The sequence below is a fragment of the Etheostoma cragini genome, chromosome 21 (genome assembly GCF_013103735.1).
Source record: "Etheostoma cragini isolate CJK2018 chromosome 21, CSU_Ecrag_1.0, whole genome shotgun sequence".
Classification (NCBI taxonomy): Eukaryota; Metazoa; Chordata; class Actinopteri; order Perciformes; family Percidae; genus Etheostoma; species Etheostoma cragini.
The window spans coordinates 17,642,359-17,659,363 of record NC_048427.1 but is presented as its reverse complement, the minus strand read 5'-3'; the positions used below and the strand labels follow the sequence as shown (position 1 = coordinate 17,659,363).

Below are 17,005 nucleotides of genomic sequence, written 5' to 3'. Positions count from 1 at the left end.
TACCTTGAAGTGCTTGTATTATGTCCCTTTGGGGGGGGACGTTGGGCTTTTTTACTGCACAAAAAAGATGTATGACACAATAAAGGAAAGGGAAAAAAATCCAAAAAGCATAATAAGAGCACTTTAAGTAGTGTGTCTTGCAACATGAGGAGAGTATAGTAAAGTTGTATGCTTGCAGCAATGGGACGACAACACTGTGATTGAACCTTTTTCCTGATGCTTCCAGGTCCCTATTCACTGAATGGCTACCGCGTGCGTGTGTACAGACAAGACTCGGCCACCCAGTGGTTCACGGGCATCATTACACACCACGACCTCTTCAGTCGAAACATGGTCGTTATGAATGACCAGGTACACACACACACACACACACACACACACACACACACACTTGTTTTGTTTTTTTTCTTCTTCCTTTTAGTGGTTTTAAGTTGTTATAGGGCTCAACTGGGATGGAGGACACACACACACACACACACACACACACACACACACACACACACACACACACACACACACACACACACACACACACACACACACACACACACACAGCAGTAAAGTGGAGTGTGCTACACCACTGTCTTTATGTGTACAGTAGTATAATACACAGAGGGGAATGACGAGATGGATACAAATAGAAGAATTAATGAGTACTATACTTATTTTTATGTATTGTGGTTGTATTTAAGTTAAAAAAAATACAATAGGTATGTTTGGTTTAGTCTCAGATTAGTCATTTGATTTTTGTTTATTAGTTTTAGTTCAAAATTAGTCTAGTTTAAGTCAACGACAACATTTTAGTATTTGTTTTCATTTTTTGATCATAACCTCTAAGCATTCTGTTGACATCCTTGTGTATAGCTACCGTGGTTACCAGACTGTATGGTTGACTCTCTTCAGAATCCACTTATCATTACCCAACTCTGGCTGTTTGAACAGAGCCACAGTATTGCAGCTACCATGATCATTCAGCAGCTTACACTCACCCACATGTGCTTATACTGTCTGGGCTTTTGCTTAATAGATTTAGAGGCTTTACAGTTGACATGAATCTTGCACTCTTTCCCATTGTTAGCCTGTGAACATGAAGAATAACCTTCTGAAATTAACATCAACATTACATCCACATCCGCGAATGTTGGCTTACCTTTTGGTTATTTCTTGTTTTTCTAGTTTCTCCCAGCTGTTTTGTCGCTGCCTCTTGTCTAATTTTAGGTGGGATTATAGAGGATGTGTTGGAGCTGGGCAAAATATCGATATCATATCGAGATCATGATTTGAGACTAGATATTGTCTTTGATTTTGGATATCGTAACATGACATAAGTGGTGTCTTTTCCTGGTTTTAAAGGCTGCATTACAGTAAAGTGATGTCATTTTCTGATCTTACCAGACTGTAAAGTCTAACAGTAATAGTAACAGTTCTATTATTTGCCTTTACGCACTTAGTCATTATCGCCGCATTACTGATGATTATTTATCAAAAATCTCATTGTGTAAATGTTTTGTGAAAGCACCAAAAGTCAACACTGCAATATTGTTGCGGTATCGATATAGAGGAATTTGGTAAAAAATATCGTGATATTGATTTTCTCCATATCGCCCAGCCCAGGATGTGTTAATGATTTCCTTCAAATAAGCAGTAACATTACTAGTAAACAGAGACATAATGGTTCTACAGAGATATTTAAAGCAATGTAGGATACTGTTTCCTCTAAACAGGAGCTACACTGTACCTTTTTTTACAGATGCATGTGGGTTGTTGAATAATACTTTGCATTAAAACAGTAATTAGTTTGTGGGTCAATTCACCTCTTTCACATTTTTGTTTATTGTAGCTTTTATTAGTTGATGAAAATTGCAATACATCACTTTTTAGTTTTTTTTTCAAAGGCTACTTTTGATTACAATTTCGTCTCAATTTTTTGTTGTGAAGAAAAGGTTGTCAGCCTCTTTCACACACAGATTAGTGTGTGAATTCACATAGCACGCCGGCATTCCGGGAGCAAAAGAGGCGTGACGTGTAACACAACAGCGTTGGCATCAAGTGTGTCTGAGCGATCTACACCGTCAATCAACCACATGCTTCTGACACACAAAAAGCTAGCGTCATGCATTCTAGTAGCTGCTATTAGTTATTATAGTAGAGGTGGGAATCACCAGTTGCCTCCCGGTACGATATTATCACGATACTTATGCGACGATACAATACTGTTGCGATTTATTGCAATATTCTGCGATATTTTGCAATTTAGAACCTTTTTTCAACTTCTAAGTTTTCCCAATTTCAAATGATGTCCCCTTTGTCAACATCTGTTTTTATCTAAAAAGATACATTTCTCTGTTTGTTTATATCACTTCAATTGTACTGCTGCAAAATGGGATTGTCAGGCAGAGAAACTGACCTACACATATATAATAAAAGATCAGTATTATATTGTTATACAGTATTGCCACAGAAAATATTGCAAAATCATGCTGTATCGACTTTTTTCCGCCTGCCTCTAATTGTCAGAGAGAAGAACAGAGACAGCATCTGCGCTCTGTGTGTTTCAGTGAGGGAGAGAGCAAGTGCAACAGAAGGTTATTAATGACTTTGGCTACTCGGAGCGCTGCTTTGTCACTTTTTGACCCCTCCTGTGGGTCGACATCGTACTGCATGCAGTCCCGCCTTGCCAACTGTCCCTTTGACACAGACGTCAGTTAAGCTCCTACTGCTTTCTCGCTACCTCCCCTGCCGGCCTAAAGGCGCAACTCCGTCCCCCCATTCTGTCTTTGTCACACCGATGGCATTGCGGATTAAAGCTGCAACAGGTCCCATCTTGAACAGGCAATGTGAAAGGGGCTTTTGATGAAATGACCACATTGAAAGGGAAACACAGTACCTTTTAAAACCCGGAGGTAATAAGGGTTTGAAAGACTCAGTTGACATGTGGCCAGCGTAAAGTGAGTGTGGTTTGTGTTCAGGTGCTAGAGCCTCAGAACGTGGACCCGTCTATGATCCAGATGACCTTTCTGGATGATGTGGTTCACTCCCTGCTGAAAGGAGAAAACATCGGCATCACTTCCAGAAGAAGGTCACGATCCAGCCAGAACAACAACACTGCCCACGTGAGTGCGCACACACACACACACACACACACACACACACACACACACACATACATGCACATGCAAATGCACAACCAAACAGCTCAACTAGTAAGAGCTCCTAACAGCTGACAAGATAGGATAAACACATTCAAAAATACACTGACATATTTAGCTGTCTGTAAGCTGTGGTAAATATAAAAAATACATCCCAGTACATAGCCAAAATGAAAAAAAACTGAAATGTTCCACACAGACTGGCCACATTGAGTACATTATGAAACTGCGTGCACCGCAGCTCCAAGTACAGTCAACAGTAGGAGCTTGCATAATACGATTCCTTTCTGGGTCGAAGTAAGTTTAAGACATAAAATGCTGCCCAAACGGCCAAATTGAGCCTTAGAGCCTCAGAATTCCATCCGCCATCAACAATTCATGCAGCTGATGTCATCAAAGCACCAAAAAATAACCAGGCTACATATACACCCAGAATGAAAAATGTGAATGAAAGCATATGATGATTCAAAATCCTGTCGATACCTTTCTGCATCAAAGTGCTTTACAGCATGTGGGCGGTGGTCCCTTTACAGGAACTTTGGAAGAAGAGGACAATGGCAACATAAACACATTACCAGTTCTTTTAAAAAAAAAAAAAAAAACACTCCATGTTTCACATTTTTCACGTTGTGTTAAAATTTCAAATAGATCACATGTATTTAGGGCAATTTTTTTCCATTATTGATCCTTGATTGGGCAATAACTTTGGTTAAATATGAACTCTTTTTCTCATAACTGACCCATGCCTGCGGTCTCATTTACATTTCTTTCCTAATTAAGATAGCTTTAAAGTAAAATAAGTTCCTATGTGCTTTTTGTTAAGCTTTACATTACAACTGAACACACACAAACATACTGTTGCACTGTCTACCAATCAGCTTCTTTCATTTGACAGTTAGGGCTGGGTATCATCCAACGATTTCCAGTACCGGTAGCAATAAAGATATCCTGACTTTGGTACCGGTTCCTGAACGATACTTTCTTCAATACCAATATTATAAACTCCATTTTAACAAGAAAAAATGACAACATTACGGTAAATGTTTTTTTTCCCCCTAGCTTAGTCAAGTCAATGTTGTAAAGTTAGACAGCCAATCGGCAGCATAATTAGATCTTTGTAGAAGCACGCTGCGTGCTTATTGGCTCACTGACACTGATGAAATTTACTCCTTTGTTGTTGAAATTGGGTATTGAACGAGGAGGCATTTTTTTTAATACTATGGAGGCAAATTGGTTGGTGCCATAAAGGTATCGAAGTTCGGGAACCCAGCCCTAGCAACAATGATTTAGTTTTTGGGCAAAAATGCATGAGGTACATATGAAAGGAGCTCATTGGTGGTCAATTGTCTGTTGAACACTCCGCCAGTCATTTCTGGTCCCGAAGTCATTGACAAAATATCTCCTTGTCCCACATTTTCTTTATATTCATTTCATTTTGTCATTATTTGTTTTTTCTTGTTGTTGTTGTTGACCCATTAAAGATGGCGGGAGGGAGACCCAGCGGGACCACTGGCAACACTCAGGTACCCATCCCCCCCCCCCCCCCCCCCCCCCCCCCCCCCCCCCCCCCCCCCCCCCCCCCCCCCCCCCCCCCCCCCCCCCCCCCCCCCCCCCCCCAAGCCTGAAATTGAACAGTATAAAGTCCCAGCTGACCGACATGATCTGTGTTTCATTGAATTGGAACGTTTCTGAATGAATAGTGTCTGGGGGAAAAAAAATACCTGTTAGTAATCAATGAACTATCAGGCCGATGTTTCACGTCCTCAACAGAGGTGCAGATTGGTCCCGTCTCTCCATGTTATTGGTGTGAAATCTCCACAGAGGAGAGAATAAGTGAATAATTCTCCCAGAGTGAGAAAATAATCCCAAATTATCTCAGAAAGCAGGTACCTCTGTAATTTAGAATCAACATTTCCCTCCATTGCTACTGTGAAATATCTCTGGAATGAATAAATGACACAGATAATAAAAAAAAGACTTAAATTGACTTTGTCATGGTAATCTGTGTAACTGCGAGGGTTCATAACAGGCTAATAGTAAAGCACTCTGTGTCTTCAGTACATTTGTAGTATTTAAGTATGTAACAGTAGGCCAAAAATCCTGCCTGCACTACCATCTAGTGGTGGCTTGCCTCGGCCACACACTGCAGCACAGCATTACAATCACAGTCCCCTACAACCATCTCCTGTCCAGCTCCATGGATAAAACCTAGCTTTGTGTTTAAGTTTGTGGTTGCCCATAATATGTAAATTTTTATTATTTGAGACAAAAAAAACTTTCACTAGACGTAAAATAGTCTTTGAAAAAGTCGACTGGATGGTCAAAGAAATGTATTGCACCGACATGTACGCCGCAGCACGGTTGAACAGTCCTTGAACTTTTGGGATTATGTTGTCATGCAGTATAAAATGCTATAGGAACACTTTTAGGCTAAACAGACTACATCTTACAATCAGAAGTGTCTTGTTGCTCTCTTGCAAGGTTTGTTGTTGTGTTGTCTCTGTGAATCTGCGCATTAGATCAGTGATATTTCTTACTTGAGTAGGGATAACATATGAATCATTATCTGTAGTGGTAGGGGTCAGGTGGTACAATTTATCAAAAAGATTGTTCAAAAACGTCATCCTATTTAACATTTAGTGTTTGCTTGTCTATAATGGCGATCCAGACACAAAATCATTCAACTGGTCGGCAATGTTTATAAAATAAAAAAATAAAAAAGCTTTATTTTTAGCCTTAAGTTGGGAGACTATTTCTAAAATTGTCTCACCTTCAAACGACCTTAAAGCTGTCAGCAGTTTGTCAGTTAGGATTTTAACCTCCGAGTCATGTTTACATTTCAAACCCAATGTGCAAGACTGGAGGTAAACAATGGAAAACACACTCTAGGCACTGTAATACCTTCTCACTGTACTATAGATATCCAGTTTAAGTGACCCAGTACTTTCTTCATTTGTCTTTTTTTAAAATACGATATTATTTCTGAATTCAGTGGAGCTCTAGCCTCGTAGTGTAACGTTTATTGAGACCCAATCTATTGAAGGCTTTTTCTGAACCCGCTTTATCATAAAATAGGTTTTCCAGTATTAATGTTAGGCGTACTAGAATGGCCAGAGAGAGCAGTTGTTCTGTAGCTCAGACCGGTGTACAGTTCCTCCTAGAGACACATCCTCATATACACTTATAAACCACATTATTAGGAACACCTATTTTAAGCTAATGCAGTCTAGTCCTGTAATACATCCTCCCTAGAATGAAGGTTACGTCGTTGCATGCCTTCTTTCCAATTATAGGGAAACATATTTGACTATTCTTTGTGTACTTGCACTTGCAAAAGTTTGCCTAAATTCAGCAAAAGTTAACATTGGAAAATGCCTCATTTGCATATTTAAAAGACATTTCAGAAAACGTTTATACAAAATGAATCTTAGTTTAAGTAATTAACGGTTAGTATTTTTTTTACCCTATTCATGTTTTATAATCCATATTTTTAACCCAGCCATTAGTGTTTCTCAGACTCTGAGCCAGAAATCTCCACTTCAGTAGCACTTACTTACACCAACCTTTCCAGATACATTCCTATTTGTATTCTGAAGGTTCTAACAGAGGGGTTTGTTCAGATATCATTCATAGCCTAATTTATGTAACATTTATACCTGAAAACGTGGCAAAAAATTGAATATTCAAGGCTGTTGACACCATATTCTAAGGAGATATCCAAAATGCCCTCTGTAAAACCCTTTGACTCTAATATGTCAACAAAATAAAAGATGAATTTTGAACCTGTCTTTATCCAGTGTTCAGATGTTCAGAAGGCACTAGGGTTGGGCAATGATTAGGGTTATGGTTATTGATAGGTGCCTTGAAGTCAACGGTCGCAGCGCTGCCTGGAAGGAGACGTGAAAACACCATTGAGCAATGCGGTGACATCACTGCAGGACCACAACAACATCAGCAGCAGCCAAAACTCCGTGCTCAAGAATAACCATTTCTCTAAACCAGAACATTATAACCTCCGTAGGGTTGGCTGCAGAGCAATTAGATTGCATTTGTTTTTAACTTGGTGGACCCAATAGACCAACAACTGCGTATAGTTTAAATACAATTTAAAAACTACTATAACTGGGGGCGCCCTGGTGGCTCACCTGGTAGAGTGTCCGCCCTAATGTACCAAGGCTCCGTCCTTACTGCAGCGGCTATTGGTTCAATTCCGACCTGTGGTCCTTTGCTGCTTGTCATCTCCCTATCTCTTCCACTTTCCTGTCTTAATCTGTTCTATCAAAACAGGGAAAAAATGAGTCTTAAAAAAAAACTTCTACTAATGTAATCTTCAGCAGGATATATTGCAGTGTTGTCATATTGGATGCCTAGTAAATTGTGGACTTTTATTAATTAAAGTGGTAACTGAGCGTATACATTCATAGTAACGTTTGTGATTCCCACATCTGTATGGCTCTTTACATGAGCTAACGTATGACTTTTCAAAAATCTTACAGAGTCATTACACACGAGCCCAGGCCAACAGCCCCCGCCCCATTATGACCTCATCAGGCCCCAACCCGAAAGGTTCCCAGGTGACGCAGGCCTCTCAACAGCAGAGCCAATCACAGCAAAGCCAGCAACCAGCCAGCCAATCGCACCACTCGCCCAGCAACAGTGGGAGGGAGCAGAGAGAGCAGCGCAACTCTCGCTCCTCCAGGAGGAAAGGATCCGACAGCAGCGTTCCAGAGGAGGACAAGGACAGGAGAGAAGAGACCCCAGGGAGAGGTGAGGACAGTCACCATCAAAATATATAATACTGTAAATACACGTGTAAGGCAGAAGTGCTATTTTAGTAATACTGCAAGTTGTCTTTTTCCATGACACATTTACAATGTTGGCATCATTGTGGTTCCTCACAACACAAAAACACGTCGCAATTCATGAAAAGCCCAATAGGAAACGAAACATCAAACTGTGTTTTGTGTTTTTTGTAATAATTTCAAAAATGTCTGTGTAATGCCACTGTTGACACTAGTTAATGGGTCAAATTTCTCCAGTCAGCTGATGCTGTTGTTTACTGCCACCAGCACAGTGTTACAAAGAACGCTCTTACGAAGCAGATTATTGTGTGTGTGTGTGTGTGTGTGTGTGTGTGTGTGTGTGTGTGTGTGTGTGTGTGTGTGTGTGTGTGTGTGTGTGTGTGTGTGTGTGTGTGTGTGTGTGTGTGTGTGTGTGTGTGTGTGTGAGAGCAACGTAAATATGTATATGTATATGTATAAATACAGATGTTTTCTAATGTTATCTGTTGATTGACAACAGAAGAACATTTTCTGTGGGAACAGACAAAGTTTTATTTTATCTCTTATCTAATTTTAAACTGAAAATCTTTGTGTTTTGGACTGACATTGTAGTGCTTTTGATTTTCTGATTCCCTCTTTCAAACACTTCTAAGTGTTACATACTTTGGAAGGAATTTTTTGTACTGCTAATCAGTAATAAATGCCTCAACAGACGCTATAATTAACAGGATTCAAGAGAGGAATGAGGTAGAGAAGATGGAAAGCAGGTGTCAGAGAACCTGTTTGAATTTTCAAAAACTGACTTCTTTGTTTTTTCTATTCGTGTGTTCAGACTCCAAGGCCAAGGCCAAGCAGGCGCTGAACAAACGCAGGAAGGGCGAGGAAGAGGAGAAGAAGGCAGGTCTTAAGAGGTTGAAAACAGACATGACCTCTGACCTGTCAGAGAGCAGCGACTCAGAAAACCCACACAACAAGAGGACCTCAGGCTCCTCTTCCTCCTCATCCTCCTCCTCCTCCTCCTCCTCCTCTTCGTCCTCCTCCTCAGAGCCCAACTCCGAGAATGAGCTAAAGACTCGCAACACTGATGCAAAGCAAAGCGGTGTTTCCAAAAAAGAGGAGGAGGAGAAGCCGCTGGCGCAGGCCACCAAAATGAATAATTCTTCATCTCTTATTGGTCGCCTGTCCCCGTGGGTGGAGCTTCAGGTAGTGGAGGACAGCAAGAAGGGCGTGGTTAAGGAAACGGGCAAAATGACAACGAAGGAGGAGGAGGAGTTGGTCGCGGTAACACAGATCACCCAATCCCCGCGGCAACAGACGCCTCTGATGTCCGACACCGTTCAGGGTGGCAGTTTGGAGAACAGCAAGAACACTGTGAAAGGTACTGCCAGCTGATGATCCGTAAGCTTAGTGTTCTAATCCGTGGGCCGATGGCAGATGAGTTTGTTCACTGATGTGATAAGGTCTTTCTCCAGTTACAACGCCATAAAGACCAAGGACATGGTCAATGATTATGATACCATGATGCCGGAACTAGCAAGTGGGTTGTCCTTTAGTTGCCCGGCGTGGTTTTTTAAAGGTCCCATGACAAGGTGGTCTTTGGATGCTTTTATATAGACCTTAGTGGTCCCCTAACACTGTATCTGAAGTCTTTTATATAGACCTTAGTGGTCCCCTAATACTGTATCTGAAGTCTTTTATATAGACCTTAGTGGTCCCCTAATATTGTATCTGAAGTCTCTTTTGTGTGGACCTTAGCGGTTCCTAATACCAGATCTGAAGTCTCTTTTATATAGACCTTAGTGGTCTCCTAATACTGTATCTAAAGTCTCTTTTATATAGACCTTAGTGGTCCCCTAATACTGTATCTGAAGTCTCTTTCCCAAAATTCAGCCTTTGTGCAGAATTCCAGCCACTAGAGCCAGTCCCACAATGAGCTTTCCTTAATATGTGCCATTTCTGAGTCTGTAGCTTTAGAGGAAGAGATGGGGGGGGACAAGGTGGCGGCTGGGGTTGTGGCCTTGACCAACTGCCAGTTTGCTCGTTTGTAAGCCATGATGTCACTCTCTCATGGGTGGGCCAAATTCTCTGGGTGGGCAAAGTAGAGAAAAGGGAAGTTACTTATGAGGTCATAAGGGGCAAGATTCCACTTGGTCCATCTGAGCTTTCATATACTCAAAGGCAGAGCAGGTTACCCAGGAAACGGTTTACACCTATCGCCATTTCTATACACTGGGGGACCACAGGCAGGCTGGGGGAACACATATTAACGTTAAAATACCTCCACAAAGTGAAATTTTAATGCCATGGGACCTTTAAAGTTTGCTCCTGTCGTGTACCCACATCTTACTAGTGTACTGTAGTGTAGTGTAAAATTGTGTTGCATGCACAAAATGTCTTTTTATTGTTGTCTTTTTGTATAATTTTGTAGGTAGTGTTTTTTTTATTTTAATCTTGCATTCCTGTCTGCAAATCAAGTTTCCCATTCAACATAAAAAAGTGACTTTACTAATAGTATAATGTTTTTTTTCAGCGTCATCTCGATCCCAGACGCCATTGTTGTCCCACCTGGGAGGCAGCAGTGTAATCGACATCACAGATGATGCCCAGGCCACGGTGCACCAGGAGAGTTCAGAGGCAGTGTCAGCCCTGCTCGCCTCCCAGAAGGCCGAATCCACGGCCCTCTCACCTTACCTGCCCCTCAACCCCTCCCCCGTCTCCTCGCCTCCCGTCCCTCCGTCTCCGTCACCATCAGAAGGAGGCCGCAGGACGGATATTGAGCCTCCCTTGCAGCAGCAGCAGAGCATTATGGGAGGTGGCATGACAGCAGCCAGGAGCTTAGGCAACAAGATAGAGTTTGCTCCCTCTGAGGTTATCAGGTGAGAACACAAGGCTTAAAATTGTGTTTAAGTGTATTTCTTAAAGTCAGCTTTTGATTGTTTCAACTCATGACACTTTTTTTGTGTCACTTAAAGCTTTAGTGCATAACCTTTTGATATTAATGACTGTCTGTTACAATCAAGCCATTGCCAAATGAGTTTCTACAAAGCTAATAAAGAGGCTAAACGCCACACAACTCTGTCTGTATTTCTCAGCATGGCAGTGTTTAGAAAATGGTGTTGTCTGGCAACTTTCGCACGCAGAAAATCAAGCATAGATAGTAACCTTTTCTAAAGAGTCTATCATGTTCTTCTTTTGCTGTATGCAGCACATTTTAGCACGTTTTGGTATCTAATCTTCATTTTCATTGCAGCCAATTGCCCATATTTTGTGGATTCAATTTAACAGTAATCTCCACCAAAACAAACGGCAGCTCGCAGTGCTCTGTACCCTGCTCGAAGTCACCCAACACATTACTAACTGCCGCAGAACGACTCTGTACGGCTTCGACAACTAGCAGCTGCCGCTCTGTGGAACGTAGCCTCGTAGCCAGCTGGCGTGGTGGATCATGGAAGCCTTCTATATAGGGGACACAAATTTCATTGAAAATTTTGTAATCATACAAAACCCACATACAGACAAAATTACGGTTAAGTTGAAGACCCATTTAAAAAAAAAAAAAAGACACATTTTGTTAAACAATTAGCAAAGTAACATGTGAGCTTTCTCCCTTATTTGTAATGCAACATCATGATCTGATTCCATTACCTACTTATTTCTGGTGTTGTTCTTTTAGATTTAACATCACTTTTCCCACTCTGAGTCATATTTCCCCTCCTGGAGCTTCAATATGCCTTATATTGCTTTTTAAAAGTCCTGAAATGGTGACTAGGTGGCAGGAGTATGTATGTGACTTAATATGTAACTCCAAACAAATCGGTTTTAGCAGAACAGAGGTTTACGGGCACTGTAAAAGCCTGGTTACTTTAAATCTGTATGGATACATGGAGCAGCTCAGTATTCAGATTTCTCATCAAGCTCCAACACTATTTTTGATCCGCTGTTGCTCAATTCATTTGTTATAGTGATGCAATACACTACTTCCTCATTTTTGTGGGTGTGGGTGTGTGTGCAGGAAGAGGAGACTCAAGTAAGAGCAGTTCTTCTTTTCTTTCTGTAGCGTGAATTTGACAGTTTTTTTTTTTTGACAAATAGTCAAACGGTCTGTGCTGAAAACTGACTAATTTAGACTTCTAGAGTAGTGCTTCTTAACCTTCAACAGTCGCGACGGCCCCAGAATAATCAGGTTGGTGTTCCCGATTAACCCATTATCTTCAAAAAACACATAGATGATTTATACTATACTTTAAATCAAACTTTACGTTCTACACACATGTGGTCTGTTGATTCTGCGCGTAGCAAGCTTGTAATTAGCACAAGAAGGATAATAACAAGTATCAATGTGGTCACAGCTAATTAGTGATAGACCGATTTTATCGGCCGGCTGATATATCGGGCCGTTTTTTGCGTTTTTACGTAACAGCGTTACCAATGCCGATATGTGGCTTCTACATTTGCTGATAGTTTGTTCAGGGCATTATTTACAGACAGGCATCCACAGGCTGGCATCAAGGCAGTGTTGTAGATGTTGATGAAAGCCTTTACTCTTACACAGTTAACCGTCTGCAGTGCACCCATCCGTATGATGCACGTTGCACACATCATTTGGGTGATATGAATGGAAGATAATTGCAGCAGTGACACTGATCTGTGTTGTTCTTTATTATTTTTAAAGAAATGGAAGAGCAGATTCCAAAAAAACAAATCCAGTGTGGCAGGGTTTACATTTTTATGATGTAAATTGAAGGGGGCAAAAGCCTTATCGGCTCCAAATATCGGCTCAAGAAAATCGGCAGCTTCTATTGGTCATCGGCTAAGGCTGATGGAAAAAAAACAACAACAAAAAACAGCATCAGCACTAAAAAAAATTCATTTCGGGCGATCCATACAGCTAATTAGGGACCACTTTGATAGGGATAGTGATACAAATACAATTAATTTTCCCTCATCAAAAGAGGCAAGTTAAATAACACCATCTTTCTGAAATCAAAATAGAAAATGTAGATTGTTTTGGATGTCCATAATGTGAAATTAAAAAAGAATTCTGTGCTTTTTTTCAGGCCTGTCACATCGATGGTTCAAAATGTGGTGCTGGTGGAGAAGGAGAAAACTGTCCTTCCTCTTCATCTTCATCATCATCAACAGCAGCAGCAGCAGCCGCAGCATCATCATCATCATCAACACACACAACAACAGCAGCACTACACATCTATTCACCCCAGCATTAAGAGCCCGTCTCTGTCCGAGGAGACGAGAAAACACCCACAACAACCACAACAACCGACCCCCCACAAGATGAACACAGTGCTCCCCCCTGACTTAACCAAATCTAGAATGAGCCCCAACCCAGCTCAGCTTGACTCCCTCAAACAGAAACCCCAGCACCCCAACAACTGTCAAAGCCATCCCTACCCCAACACAAACCCAGCTGACCTTCTCAAGGCTAAGCCCCACCCGGGCCTGCTGGACATCTCTAAACCTAAACCCAACACCTCCCCCGAGGTCTCTAAACATAAAATACAGAGGTACCCAGATACCCCCCCACCTCCAATAGGCCGTTTGTCGGCTAAAGTAGAACCAGCTGAGCCTCCGCGGTCTGGTTTCAAGCCGATGCCGGCACGGTCGGAGTCGGGGGGAGTCGGTGCAAGCGTCAGTAGCAGCACCAAGAGTCCCCTGATCATCGATAAGAACGAGACCTTCACCATTTACAGGGACCCGGCGCTGGTCCGCCCAGATGCAGAGAACTCTGTCTCGGCAACCGTCTCCTCCAACCACGTGGCAGCCTATCTCCACCCCCACCTGCACACCCTTCATTCCCCCTCCCCTCACTCCCCCTGTCTCACGTCCTCATCCCACTCCCACACCACCTCCCACCTCCTCGCCCCCCCTCACACCTCTGCCCTGCCACACCCGCATCTTTTACCCCCCGGAGTGCTCCCGGCCATGCCTCCTCCTTCAGCATCTCTACTCGGGGGCCACCCTAGGCTCGACTCCCCCAGCGGGTTGGGCCACCTCGCCCTTCCTCACGCAGCAGCCGCACACCAACAGCAGTTCCTACAGGTCTGACTATAAACATTATACAATCTATGCACAGTGGCGGGCTCAAAGAGTAGATCTAGCAGCTAGGGATGGGAATCACCAGACGCATCATGATACTTATGCCACAATACGATATTAGTGCGATTTTAAAAATATTGCAATATAACCTTTTCTCTGATTTCTAATTTTTGCCAATTTCACATGATGTCCCCAAAAGCAAACTATGTCAACATCTGTTTTATCTAAAAAAAACTGTTTGTTCATATCACCTCAATTTTATTGCTGCAAAATTGAGGATTGTCAAGCAGAGAAACTTGCCAACACATATATATATATAATAATGGTGCCTGTGTATCAATACAGTATTGCCACTGAAAATATTGTGATGCTATGCTGCATGGATTCCCCCCCCCCCCGCTATCTAGCAGAGTATCATTTTGTCCAGTGTATGAATGTCCAGGCGTACTTATGTAAGCACTCTGTCTGTCTGTCTGTCTGTCTGTCTGTCTCTCTCTCTCTCTCTCTCTCTCTCTCTCTCTCTCTCTCTCTCTCTCTCTCTCTCTCTCTCTCTCCGCCCTTACTACTTATTTGGAATACCTACAGTATTTGCCTAATCTGTTTATTGTTGATTTATACCATAATTTATTCTGGTCCGAAAGGGACTTTGTATTGAATTGTACATCTTATATTTGGAACCTATAGGTATTTATTTTGTTTTGTGTCAGCACTAGGAAAGTGTTTATTTAAAATGGGTCGGGCCGTGTAAGCAATCAGCCAAGGAAATAAACCATTCATTCATATATACACACCATTTTACCTGTTATGTAAAATCTGGATCTGGGGGTTGAGGTGGGGGGAGGGCAGATGGGGACGGCGGAGAGGAATGGTTCCTCTTCTCCCACTTTATTCAATAAGGATATGACAGAAACTCAACATAGTTTTCACCATTCTCTCATAAATATGATAAACAAATATATAACGTGTCTTGTTTTTTAGGGTCAGGGCCCTCCTCCACCCCCTCTACTAGCCCAGGCTCACAGTGGGGCAGCAGGCCTGGGCCTTTACCCCATCCTCTGGCAGTACCCCAATGGAACACCAACCTCCTACCCCCCAGGGCTCAACCTGCCCCCCACAGCTAAGTGGGTCCACCCGGAAAATCCTGTCACTTTGAATTCAGAGGCCTCTCTCAGGAGGGTAGGTCTATGGATCTTGGTTAGTACTTGTGTTTTGGAGCAATTGTGCATGCACAGGTGACTGTGTCTCTTTATTTGATAGCTGTGTTTGTCTTGGAACAAGGAGAACAGATGAGGATGGATTTAGGGAGGGATGTGATGAAGGAATTAGATTTTGGCAGGCAGGGAGAAGAAGTAGGGAAGGAATGATAAAAAAGCCTCTTGTAACCAAATCAGACGGAGCTGGGCTTTTAAACAAATAGTCCACCTTTAAATAAATTAATATGATGCTCTTTCAATGATTTAAGCTTATTTTCCTGTACGACCACATTTTCTGTAGATTTTACATTTGGTTTATTGATGATACATTTGTGTGTGTGTGTTATGTGTGCAGAACACAGCCAGTCCGTGGCTGCACCAGGGTGCCGGTAGTGCTGGCGACGGTCTGGGTTTGCTGAGCCACGTTCCCGTTCGGCCAGCCAGCGCCGACGCCCACCGTCCCCCGGTCAAGATCAACACCCACACAAGCCCTCCGCTGTCAAAGTCTAACATGAACGCACATAAAGAGTGAGTAGGAAGACCAGTGAAATATAAAGTTCTCCAAGACGTTGGATTGGCTTCAGCTAACAATGTTAAGAAAATGCTAAGAACATTTTTCCTGCACCTGCTAGAAGGTGAGATGCCCACACGGTTACTAAAAACCATCAGTCAACTAAGGGATTTATCCTTTCAGGATATTCAAATTAATTGTTAAACTTTTGCCTGATGAAGTTTACGCCTGACATCATAGATCTGCTCAGAACATTTAGGTTATTTATTTGTGAAAACAATGAAGGTTTCTTTTGTTAAGTTGTTGACTCCACAAGGATCTGGTTTGCATTGAAAATGAATGAAACCAGCTCCAGACGGGGAGAATGTGGAACATCTGTAAATTCCCTGGTGAGATAAAAGGAAGTTTAAAAGAGAACTGTTTAACATGTGTACAGCTAAAACTGTTTCCACACGTTCACAGCAATAGTTGATGCTCAGTCCATTAGCATTAGAGCTAGTCAGTGAAGACTCCAATGTGGGGATAGTCTCAGCAAGAAACACTGGGTCAGGGGGAAGACAAGGCATTCCTTTTGTCTTAAAGATGGTTCAAAGAAGCAAACTGCAATTGCTTTGCACATTTGAACAGCATGCCCTTTCCTTTGTAAAGCTAGATGAGTTCAGAGAGCCCACACAGAGCAGTAAGAGAGCTGAGTTAGCCCTGAGACACAGACCAGCAATGCCAGGTCAGTCAGATGTAATCCAATATTATAGCAGTTCAGACAGAATGCTCTTTGTTCATTCAGCAGCCTGTGCTGTCCTTATGTAACCATCAGCCATTATTTAGACACCACTGAATACCCAAACACACACTCTCATTAGACTAGTTATGTCATGTTCATTCAAATCTGCTAAACAGCTATGATGCCTTGCAGGTGGCCCAAACCGGTCTATTACCTCAGTTTGACGAAATATATGGTGAAACCTTGTGAACTGTAATCTCTTGTTAAATGTTTGACTTGTCTGCGTGCAGAGACGTGGATAAGAAGGGCTTCGTGGATCCGATCAGGACGTTGACTTTGGCCCAGCTGAAACAGGAGCAGACAGACAGGAGTCGAACCCCCACAGGGAAAGACGCTCATCTACGCCGCCTATATCTGGACCCCAACTGCAAGGCTCGCCAGGTAAATACACAGGTACACTACTCCACTTAGATATTGTTGTTGTTATTATTATTAGAAAAATTATGGTTGTTATTAGTAGCAGTAGGACTAATAGTAGGGTCACACAACATATTTTGCTTTGTATCTGTTATATTCTTTTTCCTTATTCATACTAT

General features: G+C 42.2%; 1 protein-coding gene across 1 annotated transcript in view; it reads left to right on the top strand.

Annotated features, from left to right (window-relative positions):
* jmjd1cb (jumonji domain containing 1Cb) overlaps positions 1–17,005 on the top strand; it is a 118,309-nt gene that overhangs the window by 86,429 nt on the left and 14,875 nt on the right. Inside the window, exons 5-14 of the mRNA XM_034860104.1 lie at positions 227–351; positions 2,970–3,113; positions 4,631–4,672; positions 7,646–7,916; positions 8,763–9,308; positions 10,461–10,806; positions 12,988–13,987; positions 14,963–15,160; positions 15,533–15,705; positions 16,700–16,862. Coding sequence (XP_034715995.1) covers positions 227–351; positions 2,970–3,113; positions 4,631–4,672; positions 7,646–7,916; positions 8,763–9,308; positions 10,461–10,806; positions 12,988–13,987; positions 14,963–15,160; positions 15,533–15,705; positions 16,700–16,862 — 3,008 coding nt within the window. The remainder of the gene's footprint in view (positions 1–226; positions 352–2,969; positions 3,114–4,630; positions 4,673–7,645; positions 7,917–8,762; positions 9,309–10,460; positions 10,807–12,987; positions 13,988–14,962; positions 15,161–15,532; positions 15,706–16,699; positions 16,863–17,005) is intronic.